We start from the raw sequence: 22,256 nt of genomic DNA, 5'->3' as shown, positions 1-22,256 counted from the left end.
TAAACATGCTATTTCTTAAGGCTTTGAAGAGTGAATTCCACAAGCAAAGCATTTAGTTTTGGAGTTATCATCAGTATGGAGGTGGTCACTATAGATTACAATAAGGTAGAAACAATTTAAAATCATCCTAATCCCATAATATTAAGGTGTTATTTGATTGCTGGGGTTTGCAAATTTCTATATGTGTTAAATTAGATGATTTAGCAGCATTGCAGTTCCATTAACTTCCTCGTGGAAAGGAGGTGCTCATATCCTTACATGAAATGGATAACTGCACCCTCAAAAGGGCCTTCACTGCCACATTCTTAAACACCTAGATCCAAAACTTCTCTCTATTGTTGAAATGGATGACTCTGAAACAGGGGTATGCTATATTATCCCACTGATAGGGAGAATATTTAAAGAATGCTAAACAACTAATCTCGTTCTTATTTTTAACTGCTTTAAATACTGAGCACGTCTCACAACTGAAATCTATACGGTACATCTATTCTGCATAATGAAAGCCATTCACTCAGACACTGATAAAGTGATTAGTCTGACCACTCAGAACTGACCTATGTGTGAGAATTGTTTTGCTAAACAAAACCTATTTGCCACCATGTCAAATGGTCAAACTCATTACTTGGGCCTATGCTCTCTCTCTCTCTTTTAAACACCTAGATGAGACCAGGACCTACCAATTCTAAGCACATATATATACCATATACTAATGGGATAGTATGACCAGGAACGTTAATCATTATGTGTCCTCCTTTCATTTCTTGCTGTTCTGTGGTGATTTGTGTGCAAGCTAAAACCCTGAAAACTCTCCCTCTTGGGAAACTCCACTCTCTACCCTCCATCCTGTCATAAGATTATATGTTTTTATAAGTTACCTTACCATACAAAAAGTATACCTGAGTTACTAAATGCTGAAAACATACATTTAATACTGTATGTGCAATCACATAATGCAAACACACCTTCTCACTGCCAGCCAAGTCCACAAGATAGAGTTTTCCACAGAGTTTCTGCTCTGTTTCCACATGCTCCTGCTTGATGTTGATCAGGAATATGCTGTGGCTGCGAGAACTATGTTCATTCATGTCTAAAAAAACATAAGAGCGAGGAAGAGAAGAAAGAAATACAAATTAGACAAAATCTGTTAGAAAGAAATGAGGAAGAAGGATGCATATTTATTGCATACTTCAGTAGCCAATGTATGTAAGTGTTATATGCACTTCTCCACTACGAGAGCCCCGTAACATGTCACAGTGGATTGTTTAAACACTTATGTGAATATCAACTCTACCACTCTATCCATATAAGGATAAAATTACCTTCATCAGAAAACATACTCATTTTATTCATATTTTTGTCAACTGCTTGTTATTCATTTTAGTCTGGATTTAGTTGCCAAAACTACCAATTTTTAACCTTTTTCACTGCATATTTTACAATATATTCTTTTCAACATGCAAATGCAATAATTTCACCCACCTAACTACCAGGGGTGGTGATAATAACGTATAACCACAATGCCATGAGAAACTGACTAACTAGAAAGTTGTTTGAAGATTTTGGGTTTGAATTGATGATTGTGATTGATGGCAATATGACCATGGACAAAAATCCTATGTTCAACCACAAGGTAATCTCAAAATCATCTGTCTGGCCAGAAACATAGGCAATGCAGGATTACTGTCTGACCATCCAGTTGTTCAACATTTTTGCTGCACTTATCACTAGTCTTCAGAAACACCCATGTCAAATTGGCATCTTATATACACTTGTAAGCAGGGGCTTTCGTGAACTTCAGCACGAGGGGAAGATCACATGCCAGGCTCTTAAGGAAGAGGTATATAGCATATATGGGGAATGCTGGCTACCAGCCCCTTGAGAAAAATGAATATTTGGGGAATCTGACACTGCACTAGATCCAGTCTACAAGGTACAACCCATTCATGGAACAGAATCCACCTACATGACTATACAAGAACCATAAACTAGGGCCTCTTGCATTCATAAGTATTTCCTGGATTGCTCAGTTGCGGTCCTCAGTTGGCAATTCATACAGAGGGGCCAAACCCACAGATACAGATGACTTGTCTGAGAGTGCCCATTCTCTCTGTCTAATTGGGGCATTAGATCTGCTCTTGGAGAAAGAAGCAGGGAAACCATGATCTTGGGACAATTCCTAACGTGAAAAGAATGAGATGAAGGTCGAGAAAAAAAATATAGTAGATAGTAGGTGGTAGAGTTTCCCAGTGGACTACCATTGCATAGTACTGTGCAAAAGTCAGATAACACTCTTGTTTTTCACTCGAATGGCTATTCAGTACTTATTGTTAATTATTTGAAGGTAAAGAAAACTACAACCCCGATTCCAAAAAAGTTGGGACAAAGTACAAATTGCAAATAAAAACGGAATGCAATGATGTGGAAGTTTCAAAATTTCATATTTTATTCAGAATAGAACATAGATGACATATCAAATGTTTAAACTGAGAAAATGTATCATTTAAAGAGAAAAATTAGGTGATTTTAAATTTCATGACAACAACACAGCTCAAAAAAGTTGGGACAAGGCCATGTTTACCACTGTGAGACATCCCCTTTTCTCTTTACAACAGTCTGTAAACATCTGGGGACTGAGGAGACAAGTTGCTCAAGTTTAGGGATAGGAATGTTAACCCATTCTTGTCTAATGTAGGATTCTAGTTGCTCAACTGTCTTAGGTCTTTTTTGTCGTATCTTCCGTTTTATGATGCGCCAAATGTTTTCTATGGGTGAAAGATCTGGACTGCAGGCTGGCCAGTTCAGTACCCGGACCCTTCTTCTACACAGCCATGATGCTGTAATTGATGCAGTATGTGGTTTGGCATTGTCATGTTGGAAAATACAAGGTCTTCCCTGAAAGAGACGTCATCTGGATGGGAGCATATGTTGCTCTAGAACCTGGATATACCTTTCAGCATTGATGGTGTCTTTCTAGATGTGTAAGCTGCCCATGCCACACACACTAATGCAACCCCATACCATCAGAGATGCAGGCTTCTGAACTGAGCGCTGATAACAACTTGGGTCGTCCTTCTCCTCTTTAGTCCGAATGACATGGCATCCCTGATTTCCGTAAAGAACTTCACATTTTGATTCGTCTGACCACAGAACCATTTTCCACTTTGCCACAGTCCATTTTAAATGAGCCTTGGCCCAGAGAAGACGTCTGCACTTCTGGATCATGTTTAGATATGGCTTCTTCTTTTAACTATAGAGTTTTAGCTGGCAACGGCGGATGGCACGGTGAATTGTGTTCACAGATAATGTTCTCTGGAAATATTCCTGAGCCCATTTTGTGATTTCCAATACAGAAGTATGCCTGTATGTGATGCAATGCCGTCTAAGGGCCCGAAGATCACGGGCACCCAGTATGGTTTTCCGGCCTTGACCCTTACGCACAGAGATTCTTCCAGATTCTCTGGATCTTTTGATGATATTATGCACTGTAGATGATGATATGTTCAAACTCTTTGCAATTTTACACTGTCGAACTCCTTTCTGATATTGCTCCACTATTTGTCGGCGCAGAATTAGGGGGATTGGTGATCCTCTTCCCATCTTTACTTCTGAGAGCCGCTGCCACTCCAAGATGCTCTTTTTATACCCAGTCATGTTAATGACCTATTGCCAATTGACCTAATGAGTTGCAATTTGGTCCTCCAGCTGTTCCTTTTTTGTACCTTTAACTTTTCCAGCCTCTTATTGCCCCTGTCCCAACTTTTTTGAGATGTGTTGCTGTCATGAAATTTCAAATGAGCCAATATTTGGCATGAAATTTCAAAATGTCTCACTTTCGACATTTGATATGTTGTCTATGTTCTATTGTGAATACAATATCAGTTTTTGAGATTTGTAAATTATTGCATTCCGTTTTTATTTACAATTTGTACTTTGTCCCAACTTTTTTGGAATCAGGGTTGTACCTATAAGTAGTGAATAGCCATTTAATTGAAAACAAAAGGGTGGTCTATGAACTTTGCACAGTACTATACATTCCCAATTGATTTGTTGTCCTCAGTAAGGCTAGCCAAGGATAGCCCCCAAACCCATCCCCCTCAAAGGAAATTCTGTACAAACTGATTATCCTTGTGTTGGCCTGATGGTTGGTATAGCTGACCATCACAGCACTGGCTGAGCTAACCAACACACAGCTATGTCTCAGAACTGGTAAAAAGGACTTGAGAACCAGATGGACCATCCTGAACCTGTATCCCTGTGGCACCACAACTGCTCCCCAGTATGATAGGTAAGTGTCTGTGATGACTAACTCTCTCCAATGGAGCACTGCTCTAAGGTCATAAGAAAAATTCATGTGCCTCCAGCAAACTAGAGCCTGTGTCCCTCTCAGTGAGATAAGGACAAGCCTCTGTTTGAAGTGTTTGGGGTCTGGCCACAGGCTGATATCCCATTGCTGAAACACTTGTCATTCCAACAAGTCTAGATGGATTGTCTCTGCAGCTGTTATTATTAAACCTAGCATCCTCAACAAGAGCCAGTAACACATGTAGCAACCTAGCTGAATCTGTGAGGCAAGCATAATAATGTCTGCTACATATTGGGGTTGCAAGGTTGCTAGCATTCTCAATGGGGATGAGAAAAAGGTGTCATCAGGTCCACTGATGCAAACCACAGCATGGTTGCACAGCACAGATTATATACAATATCGTAACCTATGCATGCAGAAATTGAGGGTCTTTAGGGCCCAGTTCCAGTTCAAATGTAGAATTGGACATAAAGCTGTTTAGTGTTATTGGGGTGCTGTTTAGAGTCTACCCTAGAAGATTGGGAGCAATCCAAACTAGGTTTCATTGACCTAAAAAGTGCCAGATGTATGGTCTGTTTGGTGATTCTGTAGTCTGTGTTCTCTGATCCAGAGCTTAGTTGGTGGCAGACCCAAAGAATGGCACAGACTTTGCAGGGTTTATTTGTACATTCAGCAGTATGGATTGTGCCAACACTGGAGAACCATGTGTAAAGGAATTTGAAAATTTCCCCATACCCTAGCATAGGTGTATCATCACTACCTGCTCAGAGGGACCAGCTGTTCCAATGCTAACAGTAAAACAGCTAATATTTTGCCACACATGAAGCAAGATCATAAACTCGCACTATAATGTAATCAGCTTGTCTGCATTCAATGCTTTGACAGTATGAATCTGGATCTAGTGCTTTGTCTGGTGGGACCACCAGCAATACAAGGCAGGCATTGATTGCAGGTCTGTGGCCCGGCCTGCTTATGAGCTGTCATATTTACTGAAAGGTGTTACAGTGCTCAGGTTCAATTCAGCTTTCTGTCTAAATCCTCCTCTAAAGCTTTTAATAAAATACTTACACTGTTGTATAGTGCATTCTGTAATGACCAACACTGTGCAAAAGAGCATATTCATGGCTGTGACCTGTTTAGAACTATCAAATCTCACTTTGCGGTTCATGTGACTTGGCCATTGTATGGTCTCAGCTTCTGAATGATTGAACCACCAGGTCAGTAATTCACATAGAAAGTAACTTTCTGGATGTCTTTATTATGCTTATCGGTTGTCAGGTATGTGAGTAGTGAGCTGTTTAGGCTGCAGCTATTTGGCTCAGATGTGACTCTATATTAAGGCTTAAATCTGCCAGCTGAGCATTTCAGCATCAGCATCTTTGTGTCAGCACCAGCATCTCTGTGCAGTCAGCACTGGGGATGTCTAAGCCAGACACTGCTTTTAAGATGGTCAATGCTGAGATAGTAAGCATGCAGTGGTTGCTCGTCTTTGGCTTCAGTGGACACTGGCTGTACACACATGAGCCATGCAGCATGGTTCGATTAAGCACTCAGTGATTCGTGAAAGAATAAGGGGTTTGTTACATGGAGGGAAAACCAAGCTACCCCAAAGGTGCATATTAGTAGAAATTCATTTAATTTAGCTGACAAAACCAAGAACAGCACATTTGGGTTGTCACAATACCTGAATTTTGACTTTGATACCAGTATCAACTTTACTATCATGATTTTCAATACTAATATGAGACTATGGCAAAAGATTATGCTTTACAGGTTATGAACTCATTTATCTTTTTATTGCACTAACAAAAAATAAAACTTAACATTGTTAATTTAATTAATTTAATTATGTAATAATTAATTCAATATGTTGTCCATATTAGTTCAAATAATTACAGTGTGTAATATATTTTCTCCTATGATCCTCCAAAGCCTAAGGATGTCTTTAAGGATGCGTGCTTAAAGTTTTGTGGAAATTTTCTATGGAAAATTAAAGTAATTTAAATACGACCAATAATGTTTGCATTTGTAATATGTTAAAAATTGATGAAAAAATAACAAGTCACTCTATTTTATTATAATGAGGATGATGTTAACTAACAGTTTCGGTGATAGCAATGAACATAATACTCCAACATCTCACTCTGTCTTTTCGACAAGCTGTGGGCATGAATGGAAACCAGGTTGATTCATCTTAGCCATGCATTTATCATGTTATACTCTGTACGTTTCATGCTGCTGCACACTCTTATGATCAGCATGTGTAATGTGATTAGTCCAGGGAAGTCAACATCACCATGGTGAAATAAAGGACCAGTATTAAATGTTCTGGAATCAAACTTTTTTCATGTTTTAAAATGGAAAAATCTACTGAAGGCTTGATGCATCTTGCAACCCTATAGCACACTGTATTGCAAGGGAAAATCACTCAACCACGCAATAGTATGTAGCCAATGATCTGCTACTGAATAACAAGACAGATAACTAGCAACCAATTTAGTAAACAATGCTAATGTTTCTACAGTATCCATAAGTATTATATGTAGCATTTAGGCCATTTGAACCATTTCAGGTTCAGATTTTTAACCATTTCTGGTGGTCTGGGGCACATTTTTGGCACAGTATACGAGTGTAAATGGCAAGTTATATATGACAACCAACACCCCTCAGAACAGATAATGCAAATACTCTCTATACTTATCATTAACGAACAGGAGCAGGCCAGTTTCAACACAGAGCTTAATTTATATGTTTATGTGAGCTTTCATCAATGTGTGTGTATTTCTTTGGATAAGATTTTTGTATATTTTGAAAACCACTTTATCATTTAATTCACACTCTAATGTGAAAGTCTGCCATTTCCAATCTTTCACCCCATTAACACATTTATACATTTCATGTGTTTTCTTTTATCTGGAATGCATCATGATAAGATTTAAAACACAGGCATTACAACAAATGCATCTCTGGTTAGCTAGACTGAAATCAAATAACTGTACAGTCATGTAACATGCAAATCGGTTAGTTTCATCTGAATACCACCTTCTAAGTTTTAGAACTTATTTGTAGTTGTTTTTTGAATAAGATGGCTGCAGCATCAAAAATAACTTAGTGCCTTTTTTAATCTCAGCAACCTTTTTAAAGGCATTCCGAGAGTGTATGATCACCTATCAGGAGAAGCGTTGGTTCTCATACAGTACCAATTAAAAGTTTGGACACACCTTCCAATTCAGTGGTTTTTCTTTATTTTTATTAATTAAGTATTGATGGACTGTCATTTCTCTTTACTTAGTTGAGCAGTTCTTGATATAACATGGATTACTACAGTTGCCAAATAAGACTGTTTACTGTCTGAGCTCAAATGCATTAAGAAGGCAAGAAATTGCACTAATGAACTTTTGTCTAGGAACACCTGTTAATTGAAAAGCATTCCAGGTGACTACCTCATGAAGCTCATCTCATTTCATTATCTCTAGCCGCTTTATCCTTCTACAGGGTCGCAGGCAAGCTGGAGCCCATCCCAGCTGACTACGGGCGAAAGGCGGGGTACACCCTGGACAAGTCGCCAGGTCATCACAGGGCTGACACATAGACACAGACAACCATTCACACTCACACCTAATTTAGAGTCACCAGTTAACCTAACCTGCATGTCTTTGGACTGTGGGGGAAACCGGAGCACCCGGAGGAAACCCACGCGGACACGGGGAGAACATGCAAACTCCACACAGAAAGGCCCTCGCCGGCCCCGGGGCTCGAACCCAGGACCTTCTTGCTGTGAGGCGACAGCGCTAACCACTACACCACTGTGCCGCCCCCCTCATGAAGCTGGTTATGATAATGCCAATAGTGTGCAAAGCGTCATCAAGGTAAACGGTGGCTACTTTGAAGAATCTAAAATATGAAACATAATTTGTTTTTGAACGTTTTTTGTTTACCACATAATTCCATATATGTTCCATATGTTGTGTCATAGTTTTAATGTCTCCAGTATTGTTCTACATTGTAGAAAATAGTCAAAATACAGAAAAACCTGTATCCTGTAACCTGTATGTTGTGTCCAAACTTTTGACTGGTACTGTATGTAACTTGAAGAGACCACCAGCTGAAATGGTTTATTTTATAATATACTTATAATACACCTAGATACTACAGCAACATTGGCTGTCATGCCACATGTGTCACTGGCACAGCTGTACATTTGGGCACGCACTTCCTTATGACCTGCAGACTGTTACAGACTCAGAGCACAAAAACTATGAATTTTTTTTTTTGGCAAAAAAAAGATACTGTCTAAAAGGAGCACATGACATCCACTCTAAAATACAGTGATAGATTATTCATGCTTTGGGCTGTTTTGTTGTTGGTATTCTAGAAACTCTTGTGAAGGTTAATGGACTTATTAAAGGGGAACTGAAGTCATTTTTAAACTTACATTATTTCTTAATTAACATGTTATTCAATTATGTTTTTGGTTTTATTAACCTTATATCATGACTCGTATTGGCATATTATATTACACTTATCAGCCTTTTTGGTTTTTAGCCATGTCGAATGTAGTTCGTATGGTCCACACCAGGCATTGCTTATCCGCGCGATCTTCACGAGACTTGTGTGAGACTTCAAATGTGAAGTGTCAGTGCTGCCATTTTGAAAACTGTTTACACAGTGGCCAGATCACCATATCATTCCAATTTAGATTAATTTCAAGATTTGCCAGCTTCATCAGTGATGGAGTGTCAGTCCTGCTCTCTGTGGCGCGTGCACCTGAAAGCGTGCCTCAGGCTGCACACGCGCTGAGTGGACTCCAGCACACGTGCCGTGAACAAGGCGCACCTGAGCTCAATTAAGGAACTATGTGTTTGCCTATTTAAGGACTGTGCTGATGCATTTGCATCGCGAAGTATTACTATACGCATATACGCATTACCGAGCCTTTCTACCCGTTGTCTTGATTTCCTGCTTCACAATCCTTGTGCCTGTTTCTCGTTCTTGATCCTCGCTCAGCCTTTGATGTACTGTTTGCGCCTCGACCGACCCTTTTGCCTGTATTCTCATTTTTGATCTAGTCTGCCATTTTGGATTGTTTGCCTGTGTATATATTGTCTCACTGTATATATATTCTGCACTTTATTAAACTGTATACTTCTGCACATACATCTGCCTCCCTCGCGTACGTGACATGGAGATTATTCCATATGACCTCGAACTAACTGAGAAGAGTTGGAAAGACAACAGGATAAGAACTAGTCTGTTCCGCTGGTATTTACGTCATTACTGTTGCACAATTAAAACGTGCCAGATCAGGCGGCTAGTGGGTTTTCAAAATAATACATACATGCATGTATTTTTGTGATAAATACATATTATACTGAGAGCATTTCCTTCGTAATCCTCAGTAAGGTTTCGGACAGCACTACAAAATGGTGTCCTCACTATATAGTGCCCTATATAGTGAGTGGGGAGCGATTTCGGACACAGGAAAAACTTCCAGTTTGATTACGTCAGCATTCGAAGGAGGGCGCGCGTCTTTTAACAATGTTGGCAGATGTTGGTTACTTTGATTTCCGCTGTACATTTGACTTCCATCCTACGAAGTCTCACACAGATCTTGCACAGGTCTCAGTGAATCTCGTTTACAGCCATTGCCTTGACATATGGACTGATATTGCATAGCATATTTCAAACACTCATAACTTGCTATAGCAGTGACAAAATAGCTGTCAGAAATGCATTCTTACATTTTATAAAATGAGATAAATAGAATTTTGATAATACAAAAGTTGCCTTCAGTTCCCCTTTAAAGTACCATAAAAATATTTTAGTAGAAAACTTGATGATGACCATCGTGTCTATGATGAAACCAATAGATGCCATGAATTTTGATTAACTGGCATAAATTCTTATGCAATCTCTCACATGCCATGTTACCACCTGATATTAGAGGACTCAAGTACATTGTTAAGAAATCTATTTTTATAAATATTTTGACTGCTCATTAGCTCCATTTATACACATACGATAAGCAAGAACTGATGTTACAAATAAGTTACTTTATCAGTGCCAATTTAATCCACCCACTCTGACTGACTAATTTGCAATTAGTGTGTTAAAAGACTCACTGGTGACAGCAACATGGCGGTTTGACTTTCCTTCATCAATCACATCCATCACCTCCTCAGGGCTTGAGACAAAACGTTCAGTGCAGCCCTGAAAGGGAGTAACAGGCAGTGGTCAGATATGAACTTCATCACAAATACAAAATCTTAAGATGTAAAGGATGAGGCTGCTTACCTTAACATAGGGGACACGGTTCTTGTCCTCATGTACAGACAGGTTGGTCTTAGTGACTACACAGAAAGTGAAAAGAGCAAGTAAGTAAAATGGAATGCCAAAAGCTGTAGTGTATAAAACAAAACAAAAGAAAACAAAACTTTGTAACATAAAAAAACAAACCATCCAGAAGATCCCGGATCTTTTCCATGTAGATCTCAAAGTAGGACACCTAATAAAGAGACACAGATACAACATACTTATGGGGATGGTAAAGCAGAGTGGTATTTGCAAAACAAAACTCTAATGGAATCTTGATATGAGCCAGAATATTTTTTTTTCTGTATAACAATAATTAGATAAATATTAGTGGCTGTTACTGGTCAATAAATATGCAACTTCATATGCAATTAGACTCTACTCATATATCAGAATATATAATAGAATTTTTATATATATATATAATATATATATATATATATATATATATATATTTTATATATATATATATATATATATATATATATATATATATATATATATAGTGGTGCTTGAAAGTTTGTGAACCCTTTAGAATTTTCTATATTTCTGCATAAATATGACCTAAAACATCATCAGATTTTCACGCAAGTCGTAAAAGTAGATAAAGAGAACCCAGTTAAACAAATGAGACACAAATATTATACTCGGTCATTTATTTATTTAGGAAAATTATCCAATATTACATATCTGTGAGTGGCAAAAGTATGTGAACCTCTAGGATTAGCAGTTAATTTGAAGGTGAAATTAGAGTCAGGTGTTTTTATAATCAATGGGATGACAATCAGGTGTGAGTGGGCACCCTGTTTTATTTAAAGAACAGGGATCTATCAAAGTCTGATCTTCACAACACGTGTTTGTGGAAGTGTATCATGGCACAAACAAAGGAGATTTCTGAGGACCTCAGAAAAAGCATTGTTGATGTTCATCAGGCTGGAAAAGGTTACAAAACTATCTCTAAAGAGTTTGGACTCCACCAATCCACAGTCAGACAGGTTGTATACAAATGGAGGAAATTCAAGACCATTGTTACCCTCCCCAGGAGTGGTCGACCAACAAAGATCACTCCAAGAACAAGGCGTGTAAGAGTCGGCGAGGTCACAAAGGACCCCAGGGTAACTTCTAAGCAACTGAAGACCTCTCTCACATTGGCTAATGTTAATGTTCATGAGTCCACCATCAGGAGAACACTGAACAACAATGGTGTGCATGGCAGGGTTGCAAGGAGAAAGCCACTGGTCTCCAGAAATAACATTGCTGCTCATCTGCAGTTTGATAAAGATCACGTGGACAAGCCAGAAGGCTATTGGAAAAATGTTTGTGGATGGATGAGACCAAAATAGAACTTTTTGGTTTAAATGAGAAGCGTTATATTTGGAGAAAGGAAAACACTGCATTCCAGCATAAGAACCTTATCCCATCTGTGAAACATGGTAGTGGTAGATTCATGGTTTGGGCCTGTTTTGCTGCATCTGGGCCAGGACGGCTTGCCATCATTGATGGAACAATGAATTCTGAATTATACCAGCGAATTCTAAAGGAAAATATCAGGACATCTGTCCATGAACTGAATCTCAAGAGAAGGTGGGTCATGCAGCAAGACAACAACCCTAAGCACACAAGTTGTTCTACCAAAGAATAGTTAAAGAAGAATAAAGTTAATGTTTTGGAATGGCCAAGTCAAAGTCCTGACCTTAATCCAGTGGAAATGTTGTGGAAGGACCTGAAGGGAGCAGTTCATGTGAGGAAACCCACCAACATCCCAGAGTTGAAGCTGTTCTGTACAGAGGAACGGGCTAAAATTCCTCCAAGCCGGTGTGCAGAACTGATCAACACTTACCGCAAATGTTTAGTTGCAGTTATTGCTGCACAAGGGGGTCACACCAGATACTGAAAGCAAAGGTTCACATACTTTTGCCACTCACAGATATGTAATATTGGATAATTTTTCTCAATAAATAAATAACCAAGTATAATATTTTTGTCTCATTTGTTTAACTGGGTTCTCTTTATCTACTTTTAGGACTTGCGTGAAAATCTGATGATGTTTTCGGTCATATTTATGCAGAAATATAGAAAATTCTAAAGGGTTCACAAACTTTCAAGCACCACTGTATATATATAGTTTTTTCTCCCCAGAGCGTTGGGGCTGACACGATTTAATTTCATGCTGACATGCTTTAAATTTGCTGACACGCTATTTTTTGCTCTGACACCTGCTAAAAGATCATGTCAGATTCCTGCCTTGTGATGTTTGGGGTATATTTTGAAGGAAAATCAGTGTTTAGGGCCAGTTTGCTGCCATGATGCACTCAGGCAGACCGGAAATACCCTTGGGAAATCCCCAATCATAACAAACGCCCTCAATCACTTTGCTGCTGCACTGGTACCATGATGCTTCAGTGCACGGGCGAGATCATGGTTTATGGTTTTTGTGTAGTGGGTATGCATCTCCACATTTCAGTCATGCTGAAAAGAGGCGGGAATGGCGCTCAGCGCCCCATAGATTAATATTTTCGACAGCTAAATGAGAGTAGGACAGAAGAGCCAGAAAGAGAAGAGGAAAGAAGTGAAACCGAAGATGTTGTTGACACAGTAGATCAGTCCGAAACTGAAGATGATAGGCCACCAGAGGGCAAAAAAGGGCCAAGCAAAGGACGTCTGGTTTTCATGAAAACTGGCTAAAGGAGCTTCTCTAGCTTAGGGAGGTACTCAATGGGAAAGGTAACTTTTATTCTAAAATAACTAAGAGTGGTGAAAATATAATGATGAAAGAATAAATGTTCTTAAAAAATAATGTTATTAGCCTAAACGTGAATGGTAAATGCAGTACTTTATTATTCTTGGAAGGCCTCAAAGCCAAAGGGTGTATATTCGGTTTGCACATCAAGATATCATCCTTGTGTGACAAGCTACGTTATTATTATTATTAGATTAGGACAGATCATCCAGTTTACCACCTCAGTGTTATATAATTACCCCCGACTTAGTGCTTGTTTCAAGAACTGTCTTTTATGGTTTACACCATCCATATGTGTACTAGTAGCAGTATTATTGCTCAAACATGTTGTTTATTCTAAGGTGCTTTTGTTAAGGTGCTTAAAGGTGTTTGAAGTATTAAGTAGGCCTACAAATAAAGGTGCTACTCAAGATTGTGTAGCATTTGTGCAGTAAATGCAGTCTGCAGGGGGTATTATTATTTAACTGCAACAGAACTCATAATTAATAAAACAGCATTATTGGATACTACACTGTTGTCAGATGATGACTTTATTTATTGCTCATGTGAACCCCATTGCTGCAAACCACAGCATCACAGACCTCCTTTGTAGCAACCTTTTCAACCATGTTAACAGTAAAAAGTGACAGTGTCAGTACCACCATAAAATGCTCCTAAAAGTCACCAGATGCCACCAAATGGGCTCCCTTTTTTATCCTTTTTTTTAAAAATTTTGACCTGTGGCTACCCAAAAGTTCAGGCTTTATTTTAATCCTGGGGAGAACACGATTTTATATACAGTATATATAAAATAGGCATGTACAATGAGATTGAGTGGAATAACTGTTTTATTCAATGGATTCTGAGAAACGGAGCATTTTTATTTTTTGCAAATTCAATAAATAAAAACTTTATACAAAACGTCCGACAAACTCATTTTCACTTAGAATGTAAACAAACTGGCAAAATGACAGGAGAGTCAATTTGTGGAAAATGCTATAATAAAATACTTGCATTCCATATTTTGTTGCTTTTTTTATTTTTGGGGGATTTGTTTTCGAGTAGAGTTTTTATTTCGTCCTCGGTTGGTTCAGTAACATGCTCCGTCATTTCCAAGGTGCATTAACGCTACTGACTGGGCAGGAGTGTGGAACAGGAGATGGGGGTGGGTGGGATGGGACTATATTCTTCTAGCCAAGTCTGGTTTTCTTTACATACTTGATAACAAAGTGATATCTGACTTGATGTGTTCCACCATTTTGTTTTTCTCTACTCACGGTATATGAGCTCATTTTCACTTAGAATGTAAACAAACTGGCAAAATGACAGGAGAGTCAATTTGTGGAAAATGCTATAATAAAATACTTGCATTCCATATTTTGTTGCTTTTTTTATTTTTGGGGGATTTGTTTTCGAGTAGAGTTTTTATTTCGTCCTCGGTTGGTTCAGTAACATGCTCCGTCATTTCCAAGGTGCATTAACGCTACTGACTGGGCAGGAGTGTGGAACAGGAGATGGGGGTGGGTGGGATGGGACTATATTCTTCTAGCCAAGTCTGGTTTTCTTTACATACTTGATAACAAAGTGATATCTGACTTGATGTGTTCTACCATTTTGTTTTTCTCTACTCACGGTATATGAGCTGATATCCTGGTAGTAGAGTAGCCAATCAGAGCATGCGAGTGTTCATATCCAGTGACTGTGGATAGAATACACACACACACGCGTGCACGCATACATATATCTTGGCTTTGACCTTTTGACAGTTTTGACCTTGTGGGGACATTTAGCTGGTACCAAAGCTGCATCTTTTTTTTTGTATAGTTTCCTTTTGGTAATGTAAGGTTATGTAAGGTTAGGGTTAAGGTTAGATGTAGGCATAGCACTGATTGGAAGCATTAATTAATGCAAAAGTCAATAGAAGGCTTTTTGAAGGATGGCAAAACAAGTGTGCTTGTTTTTTTTTTTTTTGTGTGTGTGTGTGTGTGTGTGTGTGTGTGTGTGTGTGTGTGTGTGTGTGTTTACCTTAATGTGGAACTCTAGGTTTTCATCCATGGAAAAAATATGGTTGAAAATATCCTCAGCAATGCGGGGTATGATTCCCATCTGCTGAGGGTCATGCAGACTGCCCTGAAGAACAGAGAGAGAATGTGTTATTTAGAACAAATCAGGTCAATATATTTAGTATTGATTATGTTCATATTTCAATATGAACTTGGTTTTAGATTCTGCCATTTGGATTCACAAAAACACAAAATCTCAATGTGTATTATTTTCTTGAAGCACTCATTATAACAATGCATTGAATCTAATTATATCACAATGCTGTTAATTTCTCGACTATGATTGATCAGAAATGCTAATTAATTTTCCATATCCGCAAAGGCTATGACACAATGTCAGGTGCAAGGGAAATCCCAGGTTTATATTAAATTGGGTGTTCTAATATTAATTAATAAACAGTGTTGTTATTGAGCAAGGAAAAACACAGACATTGTTCTGGTGAAAACCTCAGTCAGGAGGTGCTTATTTAAGAGGACACAGTTAGTGTCAGTGTCTGAGGTAAAGTTGTTACTCAGTTATTTGTCAAGTTGCATTTTTTTTTGTCTTATTAACTTCAAAATTGAGAGCAAAAATAAAAGCTGGTTTAAATAAAGGAACAGCTGTTTATAGCTCTTTATAGTGAAAGCGATAATGGGAGCTTATTTCATGGATGTTTCACAGCATGAAATGTAATTATATACAAATCAGAATTATGATTCCTTGTTAATAAATAGAAATATTTTAATTTTTGACAGAATGCTGTGGGATAAGAAGAATAAAAGATTTGGGGATGTGTGTTTATAGGAAAATGATCAGTTGTGGGGTGGTAATAGCACTGTACTTAAGAAGCAGTCTAAATGGTCTCTTACCTCCATGGTGTGGGTCTTTCCAGAAGATGTTTGTCCATAAGCAAAGATAGTGCCATTGTAGCCGCCCAGTACATCTGAATGAGTGAGTGTGCACGCGCGCACACACACACACACACACACACACAAAATCCAGAAAATTAAACCATCCATCTTTTAATTATTGCCTTGGACATAGCTGACTTGAATAAAGTAACAAGATTTATATGCAGGCAGTTTAGCATTCTGATAGCTTCGTTAATTCAGCACAATGCAATGATGTATTTGCACTGGCATTTGGTCATTAATTTCTCCATTTATGGTAAGCTGTATGGTTGAATCATCATTACCTAAGTGATGAGACCATCCTAAAATCAGATTGACTGATGAGTCATAGATCTCATAGATTTAGGCCAAGTTTACATTAGACCGTATCTGTCTCGTTTTCTTCGCGGATGCACTGTCCGTTTACATTAAAACGCCTGGAAACGCCGGGAAACGGGAATCCGCCAGGGTCCACGTATTCAATCCAGATCGTGTCTGGTCCGGTGCTGTGTAAGCATTGAGAATACGCGGATACGCTGTGCTGAGCTCTAGCTGGCGTCGTCATTGGACAACGTCACTGTGACATCCACCTTCCTGATTCGCTGGCGTTGGTCATGTGACGCGACTGCTGAAAAACGGCGCGGACTTCCGCCTTGTATCACCTTTCATTAAAGAGTATAAAAGTATGAAAATACTGCAAATACTGATGCAAATACTGCCCATTGTGTAGTTATGATTGTCTTTAGGCTTGCCATCCTTCCACTTGCAAGTGGTAAGTGACGCGCATGCCTGACATGCACTGAGATCACACACACAGCGGCTCAGTCCCTAATCACTACACACATGTAAAATTTCCAGTGCTACTGCACTTGGGATATTGATCTGTTATTCTTATATGCATATATACTATAAAATGTACAATGCTATTCAAACATATTAGAAAAGTCCAGTAAAATCTATATAGCCCTTGAGAAAAAAGACTAAATGTAGGATGGTTCTTGGCTTGGTCTTCAAAGGACATTAGTAAAGGTTCTATACAGAGCTCCGTAACAAAGAATTTCTATTTAGGGCCCGACAGTAGAGTGTTCCTGATCAAAGAGAGCTTCAAGTCAAATCACTTTAGGAAATAAAAAAAGACTGAACTATTCAAAGAACCCTTGAAAATCTTTGAGTGTTTTATAAGGGTTCTTCAAAGCTTTTTATTTTTGATCAGTTTAAAGCTTTCTGCTTACTAAATTGGATTGTATAGGATGTAATTATTAGGTTCTACAGAGAACCTTTAAGTGTTCTCCCTGAGGGCAACCAAATAACACTTAATGATTAAAAAAACTGAACATCAATTAAGCTCATTTACTCAAACGTGACAAAAAAACAACAACACACAAAACACAACCAATAAATATTAAAACAAACAGAATAACTTTTTTATTTTATGTTGTTTTCATGTTAGCATTATCACCATTATTTCACCATTATGATATCACCATGATTGTTTTCATATTAGCATTATCACCATTTTGGCCTTACCTTTAACAATTTGCTTGGCACAGGTGTTGTAGACTTGCTCTTGGGTGGTGTTGGTGGGAAACACACGATCAAATGAATAGGACTTCCCCTAAAGACACAAGAGCCAAAGCCATTCAAACAAATCACATACATGCATTAAGACCTACCATACAATATATTCAACCAAGAGAACCACATTATCCTGTCTATTTTCTGCATCTAGATTTCATAATCAATTCCAATGCCTATCCATGCAGGGGGTGGCACGGTGGTGTAGTGGTTAGCGCTGTCACCTCACAGCAAGAAGGTCCGGGTTCGAGCCCCGTGGCCGACGAGGGCCTTTCTGTGTGGAGTTTGCATGTTCTCCCCGTGTCCGCGTGGGTTTCCTCCGGGTGCTCCGGTTTCCCCCACAGTCCAAAGACATGCAGGTTAGGTTAACTGGTGACTCTAAATTGACCGTAGGTGTGAATGTGAGTGTGAATAGTTGTCTGTGTCTATGTGTCAGCCCTGTGATGACCTGGCGACTTGTCCAGGGTGTACCCTGCCTTTCGCCCGTAGTCAGCTGGGATAGGCTCCAGCTTGCCTGCGACCCTGTAGAACAGGATAAAGCGGCTAGAGATAATTAGATGAGATGAGTATCAGGCCATTCTGTGGTTGGGAAGTCAATTAATTTTAGGGGATTTCCTAGTAAATAATGTGCATGAAATCGCACACTTCATGTAGTCAAGCAGACAGAGGAAGTCCATGTGCACATGCGCAAGTTTACCTTGACTGTGCACTGACAGTTGCACAGTCAGGATCCTGAACAGGATAAAGTGACTAAAGATAATGAGATGAGATGAGATCCATGCAGGGAGCAGGTCTCATTTGAAACGAATAAGCTTTGGCTAATTCAATGCAACAATTTTACTCCTAAATAAAACAGGATCTACAACATTGGGCATCTGCACAGTACTGTCTTATTACTGCTGCCCTCCCAACCTCACTATCCACCCTCCCTCAATCTAATTCATTCATACGAATTAATAACAGCATTAAATTAAATGCACTAGATTCAACAAACCTGATCTATATCTGGATGCACTTTCTTGTTTTGTTTTTCCCCACCCCCTTTTCAACTGCATTACTTAATTAAGCCAAACATTTGAGGTCATCCTTTTTTTTAAACATCCCTGATTGCACTGCTTATTATATTCTAAAGCTCATTTAAGAGAGCTACATTTTCAAGTCTAAACAGTGAAACAAAGATATCTTGTATACATGAGTAAATGAATATGATTAACATTCTATGACACAATATTTAAACTGTACAATGACATAGGGCCATTGTAGGTTAAATAAAAACAGAGCTGAGGCAGAAGAAAAAAAGAAAAAAATTCTGAGGAAAAAAAACCCCTCAGAATTTCCAAGATTAAAGTCAGACATTTATGAGAAAAGATGAGATATTGTCTAAGACTATAAAGTCATAAATTTGCACGCAAAAAAAAAAAACCCACCTCTGAGAGAAAAACTCAGAAATTCCAAGATTTAAAAGTCAGAAATTTGTGACTGTGGTCTGATGACATTGTGTGGGTCAGATGACGTTGCTCCAGCCTTGCACAATGAAGTGATGTCACTCCTTGACAAAAACACCATTTTTCCAAGATTTTTTTTCCTCATAAATGTGTGCCTTTTTAATCTCAGAATTTCTTTCCTCCCAAATTTATGACTTTATATTCATTCATTCTACCGCTTATTCATTGTGGGTTATGGGGAAGCTGGGGCCAATCCCACCCAGCATCAGGCAAGAGGCAGGGTACATCCTGCCAGTCTATTACAGGGAGACAAACAGCAATTCACACTCACACCGATGGGCAATTTATAACTTGATTGTCCAATTGAACTAACCTGCATGTCTTTGGACTGTGTGAGGAAACCAGAGCACCCAGAGGAAACCCATGCAGGCACGAGGAGAAGATACAAACCCCAGTCAGCCACAGGCTCGAACCCAGAACCTTTCTGCTGTGAGGTGACAGCACTAACCACTGCACCACCTTCCATCCATCCATTATCTAGCCGCTTATCCTGTTCTACAGGGTCGCAGGCAAGCTGGAGCCTATCCCAGCTAACTATGAGTGAGAGGCGGGGTATACCCTGGACAAGTCGCCAGGTCATCGCAGGGCTGACACAGAGACAAACAACCATTCACACTCACACCTATGGTCAATTTAGAGCCACCACTTAACCTAACCTGCATGTCTTTGGACTGTGTGAGGAAACCAGAGCACCCACAGGAAACCCATGCAGGCATGAGGAGAAGATGCAAACCCCAGTCAGCCACAGGCTCGAACCCAGAACCTTCTTGCTGTGAGGTGACAGCACTAACCACTGCACCACCTATGATCTTGGAGAATATCCTATTTTTTTCCCCCTCGTAAATATTCGACTTTAATCTCAGAAATTCTGAGGGTTTTTTTCCCCTTCTGTCTCAGCGTCGTTTTTTTTCTTTTCAACCTACAACGGCCTTAATGCCCTGTCGTAAACGTCAAACAGAACCAAGGACAAGGCCTAGAGCAATGTAGTGCTGCCAAAATCCAGCCTCACTGCAAGGTGGAAAACAAGCCCATGTTATAGGCTACTGCATATTACAAACACAGCCTATAAACGCAACAAACACATACCAATCAAAATACCGTTATACTAAAGGTAAATAAAAGAAAGATTATGACGTCATCTGGACTGATTTTTTTTTTTGGACTGATTTCCAGGACGAGCACGGCCTCTTAATAAAAATATTCTTAACAACAATAATAAAACCCTTTGTAATTTAGCCTATGAAATGATGGTTTGGGTGGAACAGAAGCCATACCCCGATGCTGACAGTGTCGTCTCCTTGAAACGTGGGGAGAAATCTGTCTCCTCGCAGAATCTCGGCCTGATTCAGAGGACGAAAGCGACACAGCACCTTGATGTTGCACTCTGCGACAGGCTCGGTCATCCTGGAAAACCGTTCTGGAACAGATATGTAAAAAACAAACTGGGAATTTTGTGATTCAAAGCAAAAATGTAGCAGGGAAAAGGAAGGTCCTTAAACGTCGCAAACACTCGCAGTCTCTAAATATCCGGATGAAACCGTAAGCAGGAGCTTGAGAGGTTATTTCAGAGCCGCTGGAAGAAGTGGGCAAATTCTCAGCTCTGACTTTCACTTGTGGATAAAGCTGGAAAAATAATGTTTTCAACCCCAAAAATAGTCGGATGTTTTTTTTTTTCTGCTGCTGGTCTTTTTGTGTGGGCAGGCTGCGCGAGATGGCGGTCTGTTAGCAGATGATGCTGCGAAGGATGCTGCGCTCGGTTTATAGCGGATGCGGAGGCCAGGGTGCGGTCTGCTGCGCGTACAGCGCCACTCGGGGTTGCCAGATAATCAGAAACAACCTTCTCCATGTATTGTTTAAAAATCCTCCCAACAGAACTTTAAACAAAGAAAATTTCAAAAGAACAGATCCTGCTTACTTACACTACCGTTCAAAAGTTTGGGGTCACTTTGAAATGTCCTTATTTTTGAAAGAAAAGCACTGCTCTTTTCAATGAAGATCACTTTAAACTAATCAGAAATACACTCTATACATTGCTAATGTGGTAAATTACTATTCTAGCTAAATTCTACTAAATGTCTGGTTTTTGGTGCAATATCTCCATAGGTGTATAGAGGCCCATTTCCAGCAACTATCACTCCAGTGTTCTAATGGTACAATGTGTTTGCTCATTGCCTCAGAAGGCTAATGGATGATTAGAAAACCCTTGTACAATCATGTTAGCACAGCTGAAAACAGTGTAGCTCTTTAGAGAAGCTATAAAACTGACCTTCCTTTGAGCAGATTGAGTTTCTGGAGCATCACATTTGTGGGGTCGATTAAATGCTCAAAATGGCCAGAAAAATGTCCTGACTATATTTTCTATTCATTTTACAACTTATGGTGGTAAATAAAAGTGTGACTTTTCATGGAAAACACAAAATTGTCTGGGTGACCCCAAACTTTTGAACGGTAGTGTAATTCTCTCTTTTAAAATTTAATGTTAAAAGAGTTTTTAATTTACAAGGGAAGATATCTTCTGTTTTAGCTGTACACAGGCTGTTTTGCATAATTCTCTAAACTGAAAAATGCAGCAATAAGAAGCACGTTAATAAACCGAGCAAGCTGTAACTCCTCAGAATGTCGAGATTTTATCTCAGCATGACAAGACATTTTTACGTTCCAGTGTAATTTTAAATATAGGCAGTAAATGTAATAGGTCAATCTGGCAACCTCATACACAGGCCGTGATCATGCAGCTCCACGACGATGACAAAGCAAAGAGTTCAGTGGAGCGAAATATGGCCTATTGGGTAACTCATAGTAACAAAATACCCTGTTTTGAATTATCACCTGCAGTGTTCACATATAATTCATTTATTCTGTCGGTGAGCTAAATATTAAGATCAGTCTATGGTAAAGGTTAGGAT

General features: G+C 39.1%; 1 protein-coding gene across 1 annotated transcript in view; it reads right to left on the bottom strand.

Moving 5' to 3' along the window:
* The window catches only part of kif5aa (kinesin family member 5A, a), an 87,977-nt gene extending 67,224 nt beyond the window's left edge, over positions 1 to 20,753 (bottom strand). The window contains exons 1-8 of the mRNA XM_060931707.1: positions 20,625 to 20,753; positions 17,798 to 17,885; positions 16,250 to 16,323; positions 15,363 to 15,467; positions 10,763 to 10,811; positions 10,601 to 10,656; positions 10,429 to 10,516; positions 966 to 1,090 (exon numbers count right to left, since the gene is read on the bottom strand). Of these exons, the coding sequence (XP_060787690.1) occupies positions 966 to 1,090; positions 10,429 to 10,516; positions 10,601 to 10,656; positions 10,763 to 10,811; positions 15,363 to 15,467; positions 16,250 to 16,323; positions 17,798 to 17,885; positions 20,625 to 20,753 (714 nt within the window). The remainder of the gene's footprint in view (positions 1 to 965; positions 1,091 to 10,428; positions 10,517 to 10,600; positions 10,657 to 10,762; positions 10,812 to 15,362; positions 15,468 to 16,249; positions 16,324 to 17,797; positions 17,886 to 20,624) is intronic.
* Between the last annotated feature and the right edge of the window lie 1,503 nt (positions 20,754 to 22,256).

The sequence above is a fragment of the Neoarius graeffei genome, chromosome 10 (assembly GCF_027579695.1).
Source record: "Neoarius graeffei isolate fNeoGra1 chromosome 10, fNeoGra1.pri, whole genome shotgun sequence".
Lineage (NCBI taxonomy): Eukaryota > Metazoa > Chordata > Actinopteri > Siluriformes > Ariidae > Neoarius > Neoarius graeffei.
Note: the sequence above shows the minus strand (reverse complement) of the source record. Positions and strands in the feature narration are given on the sequence as shown.